Source organism: Callorhinus ursinus, unplaced genomic scaffold (genome assembly GCF_003265705.2).
Source record: "Callorhinus ursinus isolate GAN/ISIS: 27379988/994484 unplaced genomic scaffold, GSC_fseal_2.0 scaffold8, whole genome shotgun sequence".
Classification (NCBI taxonomy): Eukaryota; Metazoa; Chordata; class Mammalia; order Carnivora; family Otariidae; genus Callorhinus; species Callorhinus ursinus.
In genome coordinates, this window is record NW_027397070.1 from 30,541,187 (window position 1) to 30,564,665 (window position 23,479).

Below are 23,479 nucleotides of genomic sequence, written 5' to 3' on the forward strand. Positions count from 1 at the left end.
ATTAAAAATAAAAGTGATGGAAATCGACAAAAAGTTATATAGGGTTATTTCTAGGTAATGAGACCTATGGATGACTTAAGATTGTAAGATATATTTAACATACAATATTATATATTTAATTTATTATATAAATACATTACGTTAAATATATATTTTATATGTATCTTAATATATATTTATATATATAATTTTAAAATGGAATGTGATCTAAGGTTTCATGAGAAAGAAAAGACCAGTTTTTCCAAACATATATTTTTTAAAGTATCATCTTAATCTTTAAGTCTTTGCAAACATAAACATGTAAGGTAGAATGTAGAATGACCAAAAATTAGATTCTTCAAATACCGGAAGGTATTTGTTTGGCTTTATTCAAGATATGGTTAAGACAAGCAAACTTCTTCACTGAGTGTTTTCATTCTAGCTTAAAAAGAGGTAGGTAACAGGGAGAAATCAAGAGAAAGCCTTATATTATTTATTTGTGTAGTAAACATATGGCCTTTGGTAGTCCAAGAAATAGCATGAACTCCTTCTGGGAAGCTGTGGGTGGGTCATCCTCTCCTGGAGAGTGGTTTAGGAGAGATGCAAATGGGATGGTAAGCAGGGAGGGAATGGGCGGGTCTGCCCTGGCAGCTAGGTCAGTCAAACCCACCGTGGGTTGGCAGATGGCACAGCCAGATTGTCCCACCAGCCTGAAGCTACTAACTAAAACAATTACGTTCAAGAAGAGATAAATTCATGCTACAATCAGATTCCTAATATTAGCTAGGGATCGTAGGGGTTGATATGCTAATTGGCTTAAGTTGTGAGCAGAAAACTCAAAAAGGATGGGCAGAGAAAGGTGCAAGCTGCTTCTAAAGGGATGTAAGTCACCGACTCTCTGAAAAAGTTAAAATTTATGCCCCACCACTCTGCTCTCCTCCCAGCCCTGCCATTTGATGCCACTTAAAAGTGTTCTTTTACTGGGGTGCCTGGGTGGCTCAGGTGGTTAAGCATCCGCCTTTGGCTCAGGTCATGATCTCATGATCTCAGGGTCCTGGGATGGAGCCCTGCATCGGGCTCCCTGCTCAGCAAGAAGCCTGCTTCTCCCTCGCCCTCTGCTTGTGCTCTCTCGCTCTCTCTGTCAAATAAATAAAGAAAATCTTTTTTTTTTTTTAAGTGTTCTTGGGGCACCTGGGTGGCTCAGTCGTTAAGCGTCTGCCTTCGGCTCAGGTCATGATCCCAGGGTCCTGGGATCGAGCCCCGCATCGGGCTCCCTACTCGGCGGGGAGCCTGCTTCTCCCTCTCCCACTCCCCCTGCTTGTGTTCCCTCTCTCACTGTGTCTCTCTCTGTCAAATAAATAAAATCTTCAAAAAATAAAAAAAGTGTTCTTTTACTTATACTGTGTTTCCTTGAAATCAGAGAAGGCAAAGTTGGGGACCTTGAGCCCAATGTAGAAAATAGAAACAGTTTTAGTGGGCCCGTGCTGTATTAAAAAAAGACAAACTTGAACGAGTTGTTTCACAGTTCAAAATTGGGAGATTTGGCATAAAATTCAGGATTTGGGCTTTTAAAAAAGTTAAAATTAGTAGTGAGCTGTTATCATCACATGACAACAATTTGCTGGAGATGAGTGACTGATGCTCACGTTAGAAGGCACTAGCTCACCAATTTTCCACAGTCCTCAGTCAGCCCATATGCTCATTTGAATTTCCATTCCTAGTCGCTGTGTACATTCCCCAGGCTTTCGGGTGTCAGAGTGATTTACAAAACTGGTCTGCCAGCCTGAGCTGCCTACAGTAAAAGTCTCCACCGATCAAACAAAAACAAAACAGAAAAACCAAAAAACCCCACCTCATTCAAAGCAACACTTCCTAAATTCTGTTAAGGACAGACCTGATTCAGAACCATAAACATGCTCAAAGACATGCTGGGAGAACAGAAAGAGTGCTGTGCCTCTGAAAGTCAGGGGCGCCATGGGCAGACAGCTAGAATGGAGAACCTGCAAAGACGGGGACGTCCTATGGGAAACTCTTAGCCTAGGGTTTGGAATACTTAGTTGGAGGTTAATAAATATTTGTTTCTATCTTCCTAAGAGCAGATGCAGAGCACAGCAAGGAGGAAATGGAGCCAGAATAGTGTAATGCAATGCACAAAAGCACAGCATGCCAAGAGAGAAAGAGGGAGGAGGTAATTGTAGCCTGGAGAGCAGTAGCAACAACAGAACAAGCCTGGAGAAGTTAGAATGACAGAGCCAAGTACTATAATAACAGGGGACTGCATAACCACGGCATGATTCTGATAGATCTTTTGCTAGTCACACATCTATATGGTAAGTGGAAGCACAGACTACATAGATGAAGGTAGCATTAATCAAACAGAAAATCCAGATGGAAATTCACATCAAAACCCTAGTGATGAGAAAACATTCAACCCATTAGTGAAGGCTTGTGGGTTAAAACTACAACAGCATATACATTAAAAAATACAGAGAATATATAAAACATGCAAAGTAGCTGGATTCAGTTGAAGTATAGAATTTCTATACTTACCTGAAACAAGTTAATTGTTTAATTTTGTGTGTGTGTTTGTCTTACCAACGGTGTGGCTATAGCTACTTTGAAATAATTTATTTCTAAAGCCTCAATTTAAAAAATCAGTTAATAACGGAAGTAAAACTTTCTGAAGCATCATGTCACTATAGTAATAACCTGTCAGAGAATGTTATGCAAAGGTGTTGGACAGCAGGATGGAAGGTTACAGATGTAATTTTTTTTTCTAGCGCTTTCCTTAGGGTCATGGCTAATCAGTCATTGTTTACACATAAGGTAGCTTTTGCAGTATTTATTTCTCTAAATATTTAACAGTCTTGGGAGGCAGTGACTAGCAATAATATGGAGTTTCTAGCATGTTACGAGTGCTTAATAAATGGTAAAACGAAATCCTGCATGATGAAAAACAGCAGTCAGTAAACTATTATACTCTAAACCATTTTAAAGCCATAGTAGTATTTAGAAAAGCATTATAAGCAAACACAGTGCGTTGACTAAATTATGGTAATAAAGGAACACTTATATTCACTAAAAAGTTCACCCAAGTAATTTCTTCTTAAATTTCTTAGGGGAGCGAGAGAAGGTATGGGAAAAATGGATGGAGTATGGATTAAAACAACAACTTTTTTTTTTTTTAACCATGTGGAACCCTGCTGACCACACATTGGGTAGTTATATCCTATACACTGGCGGAGTGCTCCAAATGCCTTCAAAATTCAAAACTCCCTCTAATTCAGCACCAGTGAGCAAAACCCTGCAAATTTCTAAATGTCTTCAAGCTCTGAAAGACTTGGTTTTGGAAGAGGAGGTACCCAGGTGCGTGAGTGCAGCTCCAGATGTATGCCGCTCTACAGTGACACCGGGAAAGCAAATGCTCTCTAACCCCGAGAGGAAGTTCTTCTTTTACATCTAACGGAACGGGGGACTGCTAGGCTAGACTTGGGAACCTTGACTGTTGCGTTTCCGGGATCCAGTGCAGCCTTCAGCTGCTAGAGAACTGGGCTGCAAGAGCTGAGAACCCCGTGCCTTAAGTTTGGGGAAGGAAGCGAGAGGAAAAAAAAAAATAGAACTGCTCCTTTAAGAACTTCCTTTCCCTTTTACTCTATGTTTACATAACACGGGGGCCGTTCCACCGCGGGGCCCAAGGGGGGCGGGGAGGGGGCGCGGGCGGCCCCACGCGCCAGGGGGAGGGGGCGCCGGGCGGGCGGGGGCCTGCGGGGCTTTGGGCGGAGGGCCGGCGGGCTCCCACCTGCCCGCGCGCCAGAGGGGCGGCTCCGCGGTCCTGCCCCCGCCCCTCCCCCGCTCGCTGCCCCCGCCCCTCCCGCGCTGGCTTTCTCCCTCCCTCCTTCCCTCCGCGAGGTTCCAGCGGCAGCGGTAGCAGCGGCGGCGCTCGGCGCGGGCAGGTCTGCCTGCTGCCCGGTCCCATTTGTTGCCGAGTCCGGCTCGGAGCGGCAGCGGCGCGCGGAGCTCCCGGGAGCCCGGCGGGGCAGCCGCACAGCCACGACGGAGCAGCCGCGGGACTGGCCGCCCCGCGCCCCCTTCGCCGCCGTGCCCTTCCCCGGCGCGCTCACCCCCTTCTCAGGATGGGATTGTAGCGGCGGCGCGGACTCAGCGGGGATCGCGGCGGAGGAGGCGGCGGCGGCGGCCGATCGGGGCTCCATGTTTTCCCCCGGCCAGGAGGAGCACTGCACCCCCAATAAGGAGCCAGTGAAATACGGGGAGCTGGTGGTACTGGGGTGAGTCCCGAGATCTCCGACCCCGGGAGCTTGACGGCGGGCGGCTAGTGCTCCGGGCTGGGTGGCCGCAGGGCGCCCGCATCCCCGAGCGGGGCCGGCGGGGTGTCTCGGACGCTCTCAAGGGAACGCTGGGGCGCCTAGGGCGGCGGGGGCGGCTCGGGGGCCGGGGCGGCAAGCGCCCGGGGAGCGGTGCCCCCTGTCAGCGCGCGCGGGGCGCTGCAGAGACCGCCGAGATGCGCTCTCCCCGCGGAGGACCGCGGCCGAGGAAGTGGCGGAGTGGGGCCGGCCCCGGAGAGGCAGAGACTGTGGCGACCCCGCGCCCCGCGGGGAGCCGCGCTGGGGGACCGAGTCCTCGTCCATACCGGGAGGGAGGGGAGTGGACCCTTGCTCGACTTCCTCGCGCGCCCTGGGTCAGGGAGGGCGGGTAAGGGCCGGGGCCGAGGCGCCACCGTCGTAGGCACCTCGCGGTGTCGGGGGAGACTCCCCAGTTGGCGAAGCTGAAAGGCCGGTGGGGTCCACGGTCCCCGGGGACCCTCTGCCGGGTGGACTGTGATCCCGGCTCCCGGAACTCCGAGCGCGGCGCTGCGGGCTTGGCCGCCGCGGGCAGTGGGATCTGCGCGGTGGGCGTCCACGGGCAGCGCTTTGCATATTGTTATGGTGACCGCCGCGGGTAGCCGCAGCCCGGGGGCAGTGAACTGTCTGTGACCCGGGCGGGCAGGCCGGCCCTCGGCTCCCCCAGGCGGGAGTGTCCTGGAGGGGGCAGGGACACGGCTGCCCCTACCCGGGCTCCCGGGGCGCGCGGGGCCGCATCCCTACCGTCCCGGGCCGCGGCCTCGCTGCTGTCCTCCGGGCAGCGGGGAGCTCGGCCGCCTCGGCTCCCTCCCCGCTTGTGAAAACCACATTTTGAAGATAGTAATTATCTACAATCGTTAAACAGCAGCAATTAGAGACTTCATCTACTTCCTGAGTTTCCCTGTGACATTTCTATTGTTTACCCTTAATAAGCCGGGACAGAGGCTTCGCAGGATTAAAGCAGGATAAAGTGGGCAGTGAAAGGGGAGCAGAATGGGGAGGAGGGAAATGCAGGAAACTCGGGAGAGGGAGCAACTTGGATTTAGTATCTGGAGAAGAAAGGATTATTTTCTCCTTCGGATGTGTCACTCCTGGGAACCCGTGCTTTTGTCCTCTGTTGAAAGACCTGTATTCTGACCGTCATCGGTGCTGATAGGTAGGCTTAGCCCACAAATGAGGAGCCATGGGTAGGGAGCAACTTAGGGAACTCTGAAAAACGTGTTTTGATAACTGAATACGTTGAAGTAAGTGCCGACTTAAAAATAATTTTAAAAGAGAAGAATTTTTAAGGGAAGCTTCCCCAGTACAGCTGGAATTTGTCTAGTCCTCCTCACGTTGTTGCTGCAGTACTAAGTGGAGCATTATTGGAAATCTCATTACCTATTTTGAAGTTTGCAGATAAGCGGTTTTTCCCACTTGCATCTTAAATGCGCCGAAAAGACAGATGTCCGGGTTCAGTGGCAGGAGAGTGGAATGACAGGGAAAAGCCCGAGGTTAGCTTGTCTTACATAACCTCAGCCCAACCTAATTTTGTGGAGTTTGGTTTTGTGTGTCTGGCTTCAAAGTATGTTTAGCGTACTTTGTGAACCTGACACGAAGGATTAACTTACACCAGAGCTTTATTTAATTATTTCCTTTTGAGGAAATCATTGTTGAGATGTTTCAGAAAAGCAGTGTCCGAGTGGGCCTTGGAGAGGTTTTGTTTTTATAGCTGCAAGTGCAGGGCGTTCCAGAGTGGTGGAAAGGATTCAGACCCAGGATTGCCCTAGCATCATAGGCTTACTCTAAAGTAGGCTATGTAAATGCATTGCCCACTGCGTGTGCTTTGTCCTGGACTGATGTTTTTCCGGGAGACAGTAAGTATGACATAGTTGGCACTTTACTATTTGGGGCCAGACACGAAGCAGTTATTTGAGTACCTGATATGGGCCAGCACTGCTTAGGCATTGAGGATCCAGCAGTGAGTGAGGAGCTTTCCATTTAGCGTGGAGTGGCTGTCACCAGCAGACAGAAACATGTAAACAAATGAATAATACATGGCCGTATGTCAGGTGTTGCCAGGCTCTCAACGGAAGGTGGTTAACTTAGGGAATGTCTGCGCTAGGTAGGTATTGCTTTCTTTAGCTAGGCGGTCAAGGCAGGTCTCTCTGAGGAAGTGAAATGTGAGTTGACATCAGACTGCTGAGAAGATACTGGTCAGGTTATTGAACAGTTGAGAAGAATTGTGGTTTGTTTTTTTTATTTTTTGAGGGTAGATTTCTGACTCTCTGGAAATATGGAACACAATGAAGAATGCTGGGGAAACAGTGAGTAACAGGTAGGCTTGAAAGAGACTCTTATTAATCTGTATCCTACCCTCAGGACTTGAGACAGTGCCCTCCCCCTTAAAACGACAACAACAGTCAATAATTAATATCAGCTTTGCATATCTGGTCATCTGGGTCATAAATACTGATAGAGGATTTCTAGTAGGTTTTATTGATAAAATTAATCTCGACATCTAAAAATGACCAATATTGATACTGATACAAGCTTTTGCTTTTTTTTTTTTTTAACTCTTGTGTAACTACCGTTCTCTTCTAAATTTCTTCTTTTTTTTCCTCTCTCTTCTAAATTTCATAGTAAAATGTTAGTGAGAAATCCTGGGGAGCAGACTGAGGAACTATGCACACATATGTAATCGTATAGAGACATACACATGGATATGGATATATGTATTATATCTGTATCCACATGCGAATAGGTGTCTTTTCACGTATTACACAATATTAAGGGAATTGCCAGGTAGTTAGGATGTTAATAGGGTCATCACCTTCTCAGTGGATTAGTGGAATTTCATTATTTCTGGATTCCAACCAGTGAATGTATCCTGCCACAACCCTTCCTTGTGCCCATTACATAATTCAAGGCACAGAAAATGACTGGTCTGTCAGGTCATTCTTGCTATTCATTTTAAAGCTGGCCGACGTGTTAAAGTTGGGGCAATGGGTCTGGATTTGAGAGGCAGTTCAGTGTAGTGGGGAGGGCATAAAGGAACAGTCGGGAGACCCGGATTGAATCTCTGCTTTCAACTAGCTTTGTGACTTTGGCTTAGTCTCTCACCCTGTCTCTGCTTCTTCAGCCATAATGAAATATGATTGGATTAGGTCATCTTTAAGGGCCCTTCCTGGTCTATACCCTGTAATACTGTTCCTTGGTTCAAATATGGAAGATGCAGTTAACATGCTGTTTGTTGGGTTTTGAATACTCTTAAGGTGATGGTGTTAGGATTCTAATGGGAACTGTCTTTGCATAGCAGAAAAGACCAATGCTGTGATTACTTCTTTTGAAGTAGATATGTGCAAAACAGGCTTTTTAAAAAAAGTTGTCATGGTACGCATAAATTTGGCTCATTGGTGTTGGGTTATATGTGAAGGCATTCAAATTTGGTAAAACTTTGTTTCAAACTTAAGAAAGGCATTATTATTCTGCAGTTAAGCTCAATAGGCTGGAAAAGCTAGCATAAGGAAGAGATAATCTGGATAGGATTTTGGAACTGGAAGGGGCCTAAGAGGTCCTGGTATACCTTTAGCCCTTTTATGTCACTGATGAAGAAGAAACTGAGGCTCCGGAAGGAAGGAGATTTGTTCAAGTTCACAGTTGAGCTGGATCATGGCGCTGCTGGGTCACTGTTTCCCCACTTCAGGGCAGATTCCAGTGGTGCTGTCAGTTCCTCAAAGCTTCAGTTTTTTTGTAACTTGCACGAGGGGAGCTGAATCCCTTTCTGGATTCAATTTGAAGCATGCAGCTCTCATGCTAATGGCCCATCATGGTTTTTTGGAAAAATATTGCTTACTCTCAGTTCCCCTCACCTCACAGTGGAATGGATAATACATTTTGCAAGGCTTTATTTTTAATTTGATGCTTCGCCAAATGTATTTTTATTGGCTCTCCCAGCCAACAGTTTTTGGGGTCTTCAGATGGAATTCAGGAAATCCATGAACTTGGATTGGGAAGAAAAATGCATGTCTATTTTCACTATAGTCAGACTGAAATTTAGCATTTCACTCAATTAGGAATATAGGCAACAGATAGAATTGCTGCTAGATTTGCTACTTGCTGCATTAATACAGAACTGCATATATTATTGTGTCTTAACTTAAAACTGTCTTGATAACTAAGTATAATTATTTTCACTTGTAATCCTTTGAATTTTATTTTATGCATTTAAACCATTTTTCTGAGAAGGGCTCAGTAGGCTTTACCAGACTGACAAAGGGATCCTTGGCACAAAAATGGGTTAAAAACCTCTACAAAAGAATGCTTATGAATATGACTGAAAATGAAGTATTTTAGTGGAAACTGATCAAGGTCTTCAAAAGGTTGAAAAGTCAGGGATGGGTTGGGGGGACCTGCCCTTTTTCCTTTGGAGAGTGCAGCATTCTATCTGATAAGACAAAGGAGACTGTTGCTTGAAGAGTTTTTGGTCTTTATTTTTTTTAAACAAGCAGCTCCCGATTTCTACATGCTGTTTTTGTTTTAAGCTTGGCACTCTTTTTTAAAAATTTTTTTATTATGTTATGTTAGTCACCATACAGTGCATCATTAGTTTTTGATGTAGTGTTCCGTGATTCATTGTTTGCGTATAACACCCAGTGCTCCATGCAGTACGTGCCCTCCTTAATACCCATCACCAGGCTAACCCCCCACCCCTTTCCCCTCTAGAACCCTCAGTTTGTTTCCCCGGAGTCCATAGTCTAACCTTGGCGCTTTACCTTGACTACCCCTCCCCTTGGTAGTTATAAGAAACCTTAAAATATACCCTAATACTTTTCCTTTTCTTATCCTCCTTTCTAATTTGGGCCTGAAGACTTCAAACACTGGTATCCTTTATGGACTAAAAGGTCTTTGAACTTTTTTTTTCATACAGAAAACAAAATCTTTACTGTCACTCAGCATGTGGGGTGATCTGAAGAGCTCAGATCTGTTTGTGTGGATGGAGTGTCTAATTCTGCAGGCTATTAATGGTCATGATGTTACTAGCTTTGGGTTGCTATATTTTCCTTTACTAACTTTAGCCTTGTTTGGAGTATGTGGCTGTCTGTGTGGTTTCTTGTCTGACTTTCTCAGATTTACTTGTTTCTCTTTAACACATCAAGACCGACACCTTCATTAGGACTTCATTTTTTGGTTATATTTCATCATGTGATCCATATTTGGGGATGCTTTATTTAAACAAAATAAAACTGGGTTGTATGCGGGTCCCAGCAACTTTACCAAACATGTTTTGTCCAAGAGATAAAACACATACAAAACAGCAAAAAGCCAAAAACATCCCAGTTGCTGTATTTGAGGCAGACCAATATTGTCACATTGGGGCAATGATTTTGTATCTGCTGTGCAGGGTTCAACAGCATAGCGTCCTGGAAGTAAGTTAGGTGGGGCTGTGTGTTGGCTTTTGAATGGACACAACAGGAACTTGGTGGACCTCATTGGTATGGGAGAAAAATAACTGGAAAGGAAATTTGAACGTTGTTTGATTTAAGTAAAGATTTCTCCTGGGCTGTGCAGAACCTATTTTATTAAAAAAAAAAAAGTGAGGGTATAAATGATTCAGTTATTAGTTTTTCCTGAGCTCATTGTCATCTTCAGCTTCTGGAAAATAAAATTATAAGAGCAGAAAGTGCTTCATATTTTTTAGCTTTGTCTAAATCAGCTATTTTCAGCCATTGTCTCAAACCACCTCATAAGTAATGATCAGTTTTGAGTTACGTGTCCAGTAATTTATGACAAGGAATAAAGTATTGGTCTTTCAAACGATTCTGAGATGTCCTTTTAATAATGTCGTTCTTCACGCACTTGCATTCTGATATGTTTTCTCAAGTGGGAAAGAAAGGGGTGGAGTTAGATCAGGCAAGCCAGGAATGTATTCATTCAACAGATATTTATTGGGTGTCTACTCTTCCAGGCACAGGGAAGTTAGACAGGGCAATCACGTTCCCTGCCCTCGTGAACTGCTATCCAGTTGCTGTCACAGCTCCTTAGTGAACAGCCATTACCAATATATAGTGCATTTATGTATTCTACAAGTGTTTGGGCATCTACTAGTGTTGGGTGCTGTGCTTGGCCCTAAGGGATGCAGTGAAGAACAAGACTGGGTTGGTCCCTTGCCGCTTTGGAGCCTGCGGTCCAGTCGGAGAGATAGAAAGCAATCTACAGAACGTAGGGTCACCCAACACCACGCCCAAATGAGCAAGGAGGAGGTAAGTGGGAAGGAGTGCTATAGGCAGAGGCCATACGGTGTTCTGAGACCCAGAGGTGAGCGTGCATGCTCCTCCAAGGAAGAGGAAAACCCTGCATGACCAGAAGAGTGGTTGAGTTAATAAATACGTGAGAGATGAGGACGGGGGCTGGTCATAAGACACTTATAAATCATTGGAAAGATTTTGGACTTTATCCTCAGGGCATGGGACACAGCAGCAGAGTTTTCAGCTCTGAAAGGGGAGTGGAGAAAGCACTTCTTCGAAGGGGGTTGCATCCTAGGTAGAAGGAAAAGAGGGTGGAGGGAAAAGCAGAGGCCAGAGCCCCTATGAGACAGGCAAGGAGGGAACAGAGTGTGAGCCAGCGAGCAGCTATTTAGATCTAGAGTCTGGTTCCCGTCCCTCTTTTGTGATAGGCTCTCAGTTCCAACGAGGCAGGGACTGCTCGGTTATTACCCGCCGCATCCCTAGCAGGAGTAGCTGCCGACTAGCTGACAGTTCTCCAACTTTCTCTCCTTCCCCAAGCACTTCGGCCTTCCACAAGCGTATTTGGCCATTCATGCAGTGTCAAAAGTCCTGGGGTGGGGGTGGGGGGGAAGCACTGCCCCAACATTGCGTGTTCGGAAGCCAGTGAGACAGACAGCACCCCGCCGGCGGGAGCCTTACCTTTTAGTGGGATCGGTAGGCTGTGTACACGAGCTGGCAGACAGCTGAAACAGGTGCTAGGAGGAAAAGGAAGCAGGATAAGGGGGAAGAGAGTGACTGAGTGGGTGGCGGTAGGGGACTAGCACGGTGAAGAGCTAGGGATGAGGCGGGGGGAGGCCCCTGTAGGCTGAATAATCAGGAAAGGCTTTTCTGAGAAAATAATCCCATGTCCTCTGAAAGCGCCCACTTTTTCAGTTTTTATTTCCTTTTGTGTGTGTGTGTGTGTGTGTTTAAGCCACCCTGAGTGGGTTCTGCTCTTACAGCCAAAGCATCCCGAGTACGATACTAGTTAAGGAGGCAGAGTATAGAAGCAAATAACCAGAGGGAAAACACAAGTGTAGACAAATATAAGGGCATATATTTAACATCCCCAGGGATGAACGTGGTTCAGTCCGCTGTGCTCTCCCTGTGTGCCCAGAGTGGCAGTTGCATTCCACTAGGGTTCATTGAAATGATCTGGTTTCCCCTTGTAGCTGGCCGCCAGAGGGCAGGGACCCTGACTTGCACCTCCCTCGGAGTGCACAGTAGGTCCTCGTCAGGGAGGGGGCAGGGATGGATTTCTGTGGCGCACTCCAGTGCCCCGCTCGGCACAGAGGAGCCCTGGGGCTCTGGGAATGGTCTTGGATTTGGGAGCAGTTCTCCCGTTCTGTAGCACATCTGCGGCTTTGTCAACAGCCCTCCCAGCCTTGCGGGCCCAAGTTAAAGGCTTCCTCCCTACACTACTAAACGCGCACATCAGGTATTCCAGTTTCCACTTCTGTTTGTTTTTCTTTTTGTCAGTCACCTAACATTTTGTCACCTGCAGAAAGTTCTGCCTCGAAGGGAAGCAGGCCATCTGCTCTGAGCTGCACTGCAGTGTGCCACGGTGGTGTTGAAAGGCCGTGGTCATTAGTGCCTGTTAATGATGGCTGGAAAGACTATGGAATACAAGCCTCTTGGACGACAAACCTAATAAATATGCATCAGGGCCATTTTCATCGTCAGGTTGAAGACTATGGCAAGTCATTCTCGATTGAGGTTTTATTTCCAGCCGTCCATAATGCATCTCAACTCTCAAACGTTTAACTCTGTTCGTTTCCCTGCTTTTGTGCTCATGCAGGCTCTCTTTTTAGGATAAGAATCATTATTTCAAGCTTTGTACTTCCATTTTAATTTGTACTGGCTTAGCAGAATCCAGCCAAAGCAGGCGATGGTGTGTTTGGCTTCTAGGCTGTTGGCGGGAAACTGCTGTTTACTATTACCAGGGGCCTCTGAGGAACCCCAGAGGCCCCTCCTCCTTTCCCATCCATAGCTGGGATTCTTGTGTTTCGTGCTACATGGTTCTAGAACACACTTTTGACAGCCAGAGCTTGTGATGGGTGAACAATGAGGACTTCTGGAGCACTTGATTGATTGATTACCTTGAGGAAAGGCCCTTTCTGCACAAGGACCATAGACACAAAGGAGTGTATTTCACACCAGATCCCAGCAAATGACAGACCAGACCCGTGCGGAAGCACATTAGATCACACTGTTGTTTGGGTGCTTTTGTTAGTACACGCTCGAGGGTAGAGAACAGGATGAAATCTGCACTCTTTGCTCGGCAGCTGTATCTAAGGTATACGGGGAAGTTGTAGTGCAGATAACCATGCTGTCAGCGCTTTATGCTTCCCAATATAGTTTTTCATGTACCTGAGCTATTTCCATTTAATAAACATTCATTGGTTTGACCCTTGAAACTGTCCAATGGGAATTGGACCTAATGGCTGTGTTATTGAGGCGGACATGACTCGACTTTCTCAGATGGTCTTACAGTCAGTTGGCGATCAGGTAAGAGAACTCAGGGTTTTGACTTAATCCCATGTTATTCCCCTGTTGTCTTCAAATATGGCCCATAGTAGTTCCCCGTGTGTCTCTGTGTGTGTGTGCGCACGCGCGTATGCACGGCGTGCGTGGGCTGGACCTCCCATCGGGAGGTGAATCCCCACCCCTCGAGTCTGGGCTGGCTTTGTGATTGGCTTTGACCAGTCCATGTGAGGGAAGGGACACTTTGTGACTTTTGGATGTTGCCTTAAGGGGTGTTGCGGCTTCTTGTTTTTGTTCTCTGTGTTAGTTTGCTAGGGCTGCCTTAACAAAGTACTGCAGGTTTGGCATCTCAGACAACAGAAGTTTATTTTCTCACAGTTCTGAAAGGGGGACGTCCAAGATCAAGGTGTTGGCAGGTTGGGTTTCTCCTGAGTCCTCCCGCTTGGCTTACAGATGGCCATCTCTCCCTGTGTCCTCAGATGGCCTGTGTCTCTCCGTGCCCACCCCTGATGGCCCTTCCCTGTTCGGATAAGGACACCAGGCATATTGGATTAGAGCCTGCCCATATGACCTGATTTCACCTTAATTACCTCTTTAAAGACCCTCTTTCCAAATGCAGTCACGTTCTGAGGGGGACTGGGGGTTAGGACTTCAGCATTACAAATTCAGTCTATAATTCCCGCCGAGAAGGCAGCCTCCAGCCGTTCCAGACACCAGGCCGAGGCAGTGGACCTGGAAATGAAGTTGTTTTAGATCCTTCAGACCATCAGGCTGCCTAGTCCACGCCACATGAAGCAGAGATGAACTGTTTCCACCCAGCTCTGCCCAGATGAAGGAACTGTGGGTGGTGGTCTGAGGTGGTTTGTTAGACAGTGGCGGATGGTTCAGACTCCGCAGTACCCCCCTGCATGGGGCTCTGCCGTCAGACCTGACAGACTGATCTGAAGTAATCCACTGAGCTTTTGTTGAGTTGTTTTTCGTTTCCTTCGGGTTATTGATTATTTTAATAAGCACAATTTCAGCCTGTTAGATGAGTTATTCCAGACATTAAGTACCGTATGGTCTGAAAATCTTAGCTAACAGACGCATTTGTGGAATCACTTTATCACGTATACGTCATCTGCGAGGCTCTCTGCGTTCATTCATCTCCATAATCAATATTCTCTCCTGATTTTCGTTGAGAGCACGGCAGGTGAAGAATGGCCCAGCTTAGCCGAGAACCCTGCTTCTGGTACGCTCGAACATAAGTTGCTTTAACCCAGGGAGCTAATGCATGACACAAATTTTCAGCCTTTTAAAGGCCACCTGACATGAAATAATAGCACCAACAGAGATTTGAGTAGGGGAGGTAATCTGTACTAGCAGCCTGCAGGTACAGGCCGATGGATGGGCCGCAAGAATGTTTTCTCACTGCCGTTGGGTGGTGAAATGACAGGATGCAAAGCTCATTTCTATCAGTCGTACCTGTCTGTGGCTGTCAGCGCTAAGAAGGTAGCACCGGTCCCGAAGGACTTCACGTGTCTCTTTCACGCCACGGGGACCGACGATGTGCCGGTAAGAGGTGAGCAGAGACGCGAGATTGCTCTGGGTGGCGCAGTCGGGGCCAGGCCTGCGTCGTCCGCTCTGCAGAAAGTGACGAAGTGTGATAGCAGCCTGGATGCCAGCCACCTGCGCGGCTCTCACACCACCACACACGTAGAATCACCAGTTACCACCTGCAAACAGAGCACGTTGCCAGATAAAGAGAGGGAAAGAAGATTCCTGTAGTAAAGTGAATATAACTTCTTCAATTTACCTAAATTCTGTTTAGGGAATTTTAACGTTTGCCATTTTTTTTAAAGATTTTATTTATTTATTTGAGAGAGAGAGAGAGACTGAGAGACAGAGAGCACGAGAGGGAAGAGGTTCAGAGGGAGAAGCAGACTCCCCGCTGAGCAGGGAGCCCGATGTGGGACTCGATCCCGGGACTCCAGGATCATGACCTGAGCCGAAGGCAGTCGCCCAACCAACTGAGCCACCCAGGCGCCCACGTTTGCCATTTTTAATCAGAGGGACTGAAACAGGTAAAATTCAAAGTTTTGCAATCAAAATTTATAAACTGAATGTAGAAGAAATTTAAATAAACTTGTAAATGATCTGTTTTGTAGAAACTACTATAATTTGGTAGCTTTTAAAGCTCATCGCTACACTAAGACTTTTGGGCTGCCAAATACAGAGATAGATGTGTTTCACTGCATGTGTCTTCTGTATGAATATATATGATTAAAAATGGGAGCCACTGTACATACTAGAAATTAAGCACTCATAGACACACTAAACATTAACCACTTGGGAGGGGTGAATTGATGCCACTGCTGATTTCACGTTTAGGAACCCACATAAGAAAATGCCCTCCAGGGGCGGACAACCTGAGGTCAAGACGAATAGCTTAGCAACAACCCATACGTGGTGCAGAGGAGGGCTGGAGGGAGGCAGCTGTTATTTCAGGTGTACTGGGGGCCGGATTCCGTTAGGTGTTTGGCTTGACCAGTCCCAGGAACTGGATTTTATTATTTGGAAAGTGAGGCTCCAGTTCAGGTCACTCACCTCATCGGTGGCAGGGCCCGATTTGAAGGTAGGTCTGTCCCTAGTGCTCTGAAGCTTATTTCTCTCCACCAGGGTGAAGGTCAGAGGCATGTGTATTCCTGAAAGATTGGGAATGGTATCCAGGAGGAGGTGGCCTCCGAGTGGAGTTGTGAAGGGCGACTTGGGGTTTTATAGGGCAGGAATAGTCAAGGCATGGGGTGTTTGGCTGGAGGCCAAAGTGCTTGGGGAAGGAGAGAAAGTTGGAGAACTGTCAGCTAGTCGGCGGCTACTCATGCTGGGGATGCGGCGGGTAATAACCGAGTAGTCCCTGCCTTCTTGGAACTGAGAGCCTATCACAAAAGAGGGATTTAAAAAAATGGAGCCTGGCAGGGCACAGGCAAGAAGTACAGGGTTTCATGGGGGTGTTGGGCAGGGGAGAAACCTTGGTTTTGTTAGGAGGGAAGGATTCCATTTAGGCCGAGACGAGGAGGGTGAGTAGGAATTAGCCGAGGATCACAGGGGGAGGAGAGTGGCGTGTATCAGACACATTTAGAAGCTGAGGGGCTGAGAGACATCCAGTAGGTTTGGAAATTAGGGGGTTGGAGGGCCAGTGTGATGAGATACGACCATGACCGGAAGGGTGCCGTGGGCCCTGTAAGGATTCAGGCCTCCAGGACTGGGAAGCCTTGGCCTTCAGGGAGGTATTCCGTGTGGAGGTGGCAGGTACTATTTCAGGCTTCTGAGCAGTTGCCTTAACTAATTCTCAGGACCGATGGGATCTCCAACTAAATCTGCATTTTCTCTTGTAGATCATTTCCCCCTCCTTGTCTCCAAGGGACAGTGGCTCACGCTGGGTCTGTCATCTCATGAGAGATGGTGGTGGTGGGGAAACTTGTGCAGAACCCATGAATGTTTTGGGGTCAGACCCCACCCGTCAGAGCAGATCCAAGAACCTTAAGCCACTCAGCCTGCTGCCCTCTGGAGCCTCACTTTCCCCGACCCCAAGTGATGGCATCCCTCGTGCATTGTCCACCAGCTGGAGAGGACCTGCAGAGGAAAGGCCCCCCTTTCCCTGCCCCGAGGAGGCTGAGTGTGCTAGCCTTCCAGCGAATTACCAGGGTCTTGGCTGTCTCTGGCTGAGCTGTGCCAATGGCAGAGGTGTGAGGACAGGTGGGACCAGCGTTCCCACAGAACGGCCCCTCTGGCGGTGTGTTGATCCTGTTGCTGGGAGAGGGGAGCAGAGCAGTTTTTAATTCTTGCAGGAGGTGCGGGGTGTCTGATTTCTGTCCTGCTTGCTTGCCTTGCTCTCCCACTGTTCCCATTTCAACTTCTGCCTCATAAGGGCTCTCTGCTCCTTTTGAATTGAAGTGGAGGTCCCTGGTCAGAACCACAGTTTAAAATCATCCTTCAAGAGGGAGCATCAGGATCTGAGCTTTTTCTTTTTCTCCTGCACGGATGAGGAAATTCCAGCTAGGCTGTTGCTTCTTAGCGGCGGGTTCTGTCTTTGGGGCACAGAGGTGCACAGAGGGCCCGGGCATCGGTGGTGACGGTGATGTCAGTATCCTGTGTTAAGTGCTTGCTCTTCTGCAAAGTGCTGCTCACGCATTTGAGTTCTGACCAAGACACTTGGGCACCATCACTCATCATTTTATAAATGAGGAACTTGAGCCATGCCTGCCGGTTGAGAAACTTGTCCAGGATCATTGGGCTATCGTGTGACAGAGCTCTGATTCAAACCCAGGCCTTTCTGACTCCCAATGCCTTTGTTCATAAATCCTGTCGTGTGTGTGTGTGTGTGTGCGCGCGCGCGCACGCGCGCGGAGCTTTGTACCTTTTTATTTTTTAACCAAACCCTTTCCATACTGCATATTCTCATTAAACACAGTGACACAAAACCTCACTCGTTTAATGAGGTCACTAGTAAGGTTAAAAAAAAATTTTTTTTTTTAATGTTTACGACTTACATGAACCTTTTTGGGGGGGAAATTGCCTACATATGTGCTTTGCCCACTTATGTATTATGCTTCTGGTGTATTTTCAAAAAAATTGAAGTATGTGATCTCTAGGGAATAAAAACATGAATCCTCCTATCTGCCTTCTTATTTACCCGAGTATCTTACGGTTACTTTCAAGAAAGACCTGCTTTTTATAATCCAAAATAATTCCAAGTTCATTTCTCTAGTTTTGAAGCCACTTCGTTGAGTTATTCCTCCTTCCTTGAGAAAAGCTCTTTAATCCCCTTAGTTGTGGCATGCACTCCTGAGGGCTTTCTTTTTGCTTTGCTTTTGCTCTTGTTGGTCGTCATGTAGCATGGATATTTTGTTTATAGCTGGGAAAAGGGGCATCCAGCCCTTGTCCTCTCAAGTAAAGGTCTGTCCTTGCTTAGAAACTAAGGTCACTGCACGTTGATGTTTCATCGTTTCCCTGTCTGCCCATCTTCCTGTTAGTATCGATGAGGGGGAAAGACCCACCCAGCTTCCCTCCATCTGCTGCTCGCTGACGGTACTGAATACAGTGCGCTCCTGCAGCGGCAAGAGTTTAGCCCATATGAGAAGCATAGGCCAGCAGCAGTCAGGCAAAGTGCCTTTTTTGTGCTATTCTAAGTGTTAACTTAGACCAGATGCCAACCTCAAGGCTTTGATGAAATTGTTGGCGTAGACCCTTCTAGAAGCTGGTGTAGCTTTATGCTGTCCTGTTCCAACCTTCCTGTGAGGGCAGTTAAGCCTTTTCCGTCACAGACGTGGTAAGGAGCAGATGACCCAGAATTTCTGAAAACAATGTTCTTAACTAACAGGCGTCCTAAGATATCAGGTGGTAAAATACAAAAGGACAAATATAGCATCTTGATAAGCAATATTAGCTATTATGCGTGTGTGTTGGGGGGGTGAAGCGGACACTTGGAAGCGCTGCAGGAAAGTAATTCAATCAGGAGGTTCTGATAATGTAATAAACTGCTCAAAGGGTGAAACTCGAGGCGTCCACACACTAGAACGCCCTTCAGTCAAGTTTATTGGCTTATGGTGGTGGTCTGCCCATGTTCTACTGTTGTTTTTTTTTTTAAGATTTTATTTATTTGACAGAGAGAGATACAGCGAGAGAGGGAACACAAGCAGGGGGAGTGGGAAAGGGAGAAGCAGAGAGCCCGATGCGGAGCTCGATCCCAGGACCCTGAGATGATGACCTGAGCCAAAGGCAGTTGCCTAACCAACTGAGCCACCCAGGGGCCCCTACTGTTTTTAAATATTAAAAAAATAACACAACTCAACCTTTTCCCCACACGGGAGAGAAAAGACACAAACCTTCATCACCTTAATCATTTGTGTGCCCCCCTTCCCACTGCCTCCCCCACCCAAAGCTTGTGTTTGGGGTTATCAGTGGGAATTCCTGTCCTGGATAATGAAGCATACAGACTTCGTGTTGTATAAGAAAGAAAACTGCTCCTTGATCGTGCCAAGTACAGTTTAGCTGTGGTGACAAGCCTGCAGGCTTCTTTAGCTCTGAGGGACCCCCCCCCCCCAGGAACGTGGTTCTACTATTAACCCATGCTTGAGTAGCCGCTGTGGAGAATTGCTTCTCCTTTGGGAGGTATTGAGGCGGTGGCGAGGGGCTTTCCCCTGGCTCTTTCTCCTGGCTGCTCTAAGGTCTGCTGACCTCAGGAGGCAGCAAGAACTTGGGGTCCCTTGCATGATGTGGGAGCCTTGCAGGGGGGCCCAAGCTCTTGGCATATGCTCGATTTCAGCAGGACTCAGAGGATGGGATGTCCTCTCCCTCCTCCCTCCGAGAAATCGGGAAGCAGACATGGTGGGGGATGCGGTGACTCCCATGAGCCTGCACAGCCAGGAGAGGATTTTGAGGCTCAGGAATTGGAGTCCAGATCTCAGATTCTCAAAAGCTTGTGTGTATTCTACTTCTCAAAGCCTGTAACTCACATTATCATGGTCGGTAATAACTTTATTTTTTTGGTAATAACTTTTGATAACCACCTGAAGGGTTACATTAAGGGTGTAACTCTTCTTGTTTGCATTGGGTTCTGAAGTTGTGATTATAATGGAAATGCTGGTGAGTTCTGGTTGGACCAGCTGGGAAAGGGTGGACAATGGTGTAGGCGACAGCCCTGCAGGGAGCAGGCCCCCCTTGCGCTGCTTGACAGCTTTGCTTGTTTACCCTTCCGTTTCTGCCCCTCTCCTTCAGGCCCGGGAAAGGGTCAGAGGATGCCTGCCCTTGTTTTTCCTGTTACCTCCATTCAGATCAAATTCAGACAATGGAGCTCCACTCCCTCCGGAGGAGGGCTCTGCATGGCCCCTTAAGTTCAATGGAAGTGAATCTTTCCCTGATCTAATTGGGTTTTTTTATCCACTTGAATACTCACTGTATTAGTTAACGTGAATCACATACTCTTTGATTTTGCCTGGGTAATTATTTCACCCCAATTTCTCCTAGGGTTAAACCAGTTTTAAGTTTATATGTCACAGATTCTCGTAACTTAGATGTTAGCATGTAAGAATTAATACCAATCGTTTAGCTTTCCTCCACTGATAAATTTGTAAACGCAGATTTTTTAAGGCAGACCACTTATATTCAGGTAACATGAAAATACTCTTAAAAGCTGTATGCTAAAAATATGATATATAAAGAGTATTGATGAAAATTTTGGAAGAAGGAAGAAAAATCATCCGTATGCTAATATTTTGTACAGTCACATCTAGTCATTGTCCACACACCAAAATATTTTATATACTTCATTTTATACATGGTGTATGTGCTACTCTATAAAGGATTAGCTACTCACTTTCATTTTAAGGGAATTTGATGAATTCTGGGAAAACATTTAAAGTAAGCCAAATCTATTTTTTCTTGATCAGACCAGTTATTTGCAAATAGGTTATCTAACACAGATTCTGTGTAATTCTTTTTGACGGGGGGTTGTTGGAGAATGAGGAATTGCCAGGTGATTTTTAAGGCCTCTGTTCTGAGGAAGTCTATGGGACGAGAAAACATACAGTGTTACTCACTGTTTGAGATACTTTAAAAGATCTCTCAAAGACTGCTAGGTATGCTAAGGGCATGACTTCTGCAAATAAGTTTCTTAGGAGCTTAGAGAAAAGGACACTTCGAAGGACACTAAATTCTACACGTGTTGCCCAGTCAAGCCCAAGGTTACTGACTTCCTTGCCCTTGAGGCTTACCTTCTGGCTTTTTTCCTCCTTTCTTTTTCACCTGTGCTTTCGGGCCGCCATTCCATCTGCCTGCTATATCCTGCTCACCTGCTAGCATTTAGCTCAGGTGTCACCTCCAGCATGATTCCCTCCCTGACTCCTCCTCTCTCCTCCAGCAGGGAGCAGTTATTTCTAGGGAGCTCGCTATGCCTTCTTAAGGAGCACCCCCTGCCCCCCCCCCCCCCCGCACTCTTTCCCAGCACTTCAGCACCTCGTGGGGTACCTGGCACTTGGTGGATGATGCAAAATATGGATGAGCAAATGCTGTCCTGGAAATGTTGAGCGTTCTAATATGAATGACCTCTTCCCCCTTTTCTTTGCTCCCGGCTTGGGTTTTAAAGAATGGATTATTCACTTTAAAATAGGTACTTAGCTTATTTCTGTCTTTAATTGGTTTCCAAAAAATATTCTCCTGTTTGCATCTCCCCGAGGTAAATTGCAAAGTTCCTAGGCACATAAATATGTTGGGCACTTGTTGAAAATGGACTGTGTGGACCCTGAGAGGAGATGGTAGTGAATTTAAAATTTTCCTCTTAAACTTTAAAAAGGATAAGGGGTTAGCGTGGAGGAGTATCGGGAGGTGGTCTGGAGCCGACGGTAATTTCAGCTTTAAATGATCTTCATATGTAGTACTAAAAAATCTCACCCCAGAAAAGCTCTCCCTAGAAAAATCAACAATTCCAAGCATATTTTGACAGTGATAAGTCTGTATTTTTACTCAAAATTAGTTGCTCTGGTTTCTGATCTTCCCACTCTAAAGTCACAGATAAATATTCTTTCCGTTCTGTTTTCCTGACATTTATCCCAGCTGTCTTTGTGTTCGTGTGCTGGCTGTTGGTGTGCTTTTCCACCTGCACCTTTAACTTTCCAGCTCCTTGCCTTTGATTTTTTTTTCTTTTGAGAGTTTTATGCTTGTGTATGGGACGTCTGCTGTTTAGCCAGTTTCAGTGTGTTCTTTTCTCGTGTCCTTACAAACATACTTGGCTGTTTGTTGACTTTTTCCCTCCATCACGCCACTTTGAGTACAGCTTGTTAAATATTTGAAGCAAGGCAGCTGGGACACTCTGGAAGCCAACTGGAGTTTATTTTTTCATTCCTTTTATTTTTTTTTTTTTTTAAACTATTATCCCGAGAAACCAGAGAGCGTGACATTCAGGGTTTCTTTCTCCCAGGGAGGGTTGTGTATCGCGGAGGACCAGAAGCCATCTTCTCTGGCTGGCTTTTCCTCACACGAGGGTTCTTCTTTCTCCATTCCCGCCCGAGGCCTTCTGTGGACCCTAATAGATAAGGAGATGTCTAAACCTCAGGTTACTCACGGGATTTCTAATAAACAAAAGGGGAGATGTGGTGATATCAAAAAAAATCACATACATCATAGAGAGCACTGTGGTGGCATAAATTATTTTGAATTTAGCTCCTTGTTCTTTGTGGGGTTTCTGTGACCCCAAAACTGTATTCTAAGTACAAAATATACATGGATCTGATTCTGTGAACACATGTGCCCTCGTGACTTGCCAACACGTAGAAGAGAAATGGTCTCTTTCTCCCAGTGTGCGCAAATCCTTGGGAGTAAGCTGCAGTCCATATGATTTGTGAATTGTGGTTTTGTAAAATGGCTTAATGAATTTGCTCATTTAATTTTGATTGGATCACAGTAAGAGACTGTCTTATGGTATTTGGCTGATTATTTTTGCCTTGCAGATTTTCTTGTGTATTATGGGCACCTGCTCTCAATAAAAAAAGTGAGCCAGGAATTACAGGTATTTTGTCAATATGAGAAGTGTTCAGGGATGGTAGCCCAGAGATCTTGGTGGAATTTGGTGGTTGATGAGTCAGTTTATTACTGAAGATCTGTCTAAAGTGAGATTTCTCCAAGAGCTGACATTTTGGGCTTTGTGTAATAAATGTATTAGCTACACATGGTGACTATTATAAATTGAAAACAGTCTTTACTTTCTGATAGAATATATTTCGAAAGCTGGAACTTGTGCCTGTTCTAGACCTGAAGTAATGGGGTAAAAAAAAAAAAGCAAACAAAATGCTGCATTTTCTGCTCACTATGAACATTTAGTCAAGTATTTAATCTCAGCTTTGTACCTTAAAGATCTCTGTTAAGCTTCAGGAGTGGCATACTTACGGACCTCGGAGGTTTTAGGTTAACTCATAGGTTAAGCAGAAATCTCTGCAGAGGACTAAAAAAAACAATCACATTCTGGTTTTCCAAATACAATGTAAGGAGTTTGCTTGACTCTATTTGATGGGGTAGGCTTGCCTTGTTGATCCTTTTGAACATTAGTAATCATTGAATAACACTGTTAATTTACAAGGTAAATAACTGGGACCCAGGGGAATCCTCTGAAAATCCTTTGCCAATATTTTAGCCCGTAAAAAAAAAAAAAAAAAAATCACGTTCCAGGTAACTTGGCTCTCTGTAAGGGCATGTTGCAGGGAAGACCTTTGTGTTGGCCGAGGGTTCCACTGGTGCATTTGTGGTTTTCAATATCTCCCGGGGGCTGTGGTGGACTATTGCGGTCCATAGCTTCTTTGGTCCTGCCCAGAAGGCTCTGGATTTAGATAGTGTGGCAACAAAATAAACATGTTTGCCAGGGGAATATATAATTTAGAAGCGAAC

The 23,479-nt window shown here is 46.2% G+C and overlaps 1 protein-coding gene across 4 annotated transcripts in view; it reads left to right on the forward strand.

Annotated features, from left to right (window-relative positions):
• Positions 1-23,479, forward strand: part of PELI2 (pellino E3 ubiquitin protein ligase family member 2) — a 470,538-nt gene that overhangs the window by 246,437 nt on the left and 200,622 nt on the right. The window contains exon 1 of one of the 4 annotated variants that reach the window (XM_073895265.1): positions 3,735-4,265. The exons of 1 other annotated variant lie outside the window; for it this stretch is intronic. In XM_073895265.1, the coding sequence (XP_073751366.1) occupies positions 4,189-4,265 (77 nt within the window). In that variant the 5' untranslated portion in view covers positions 3,735-4,188. Of the gene's footprint in view, positions 1-3,734; positions 4,266-23,479 lie in introns of those variants that run through there. 2 more of the 4 variants (XM_073895264.1, XM_025869976.2) reach the window with 2 other exon arrangements.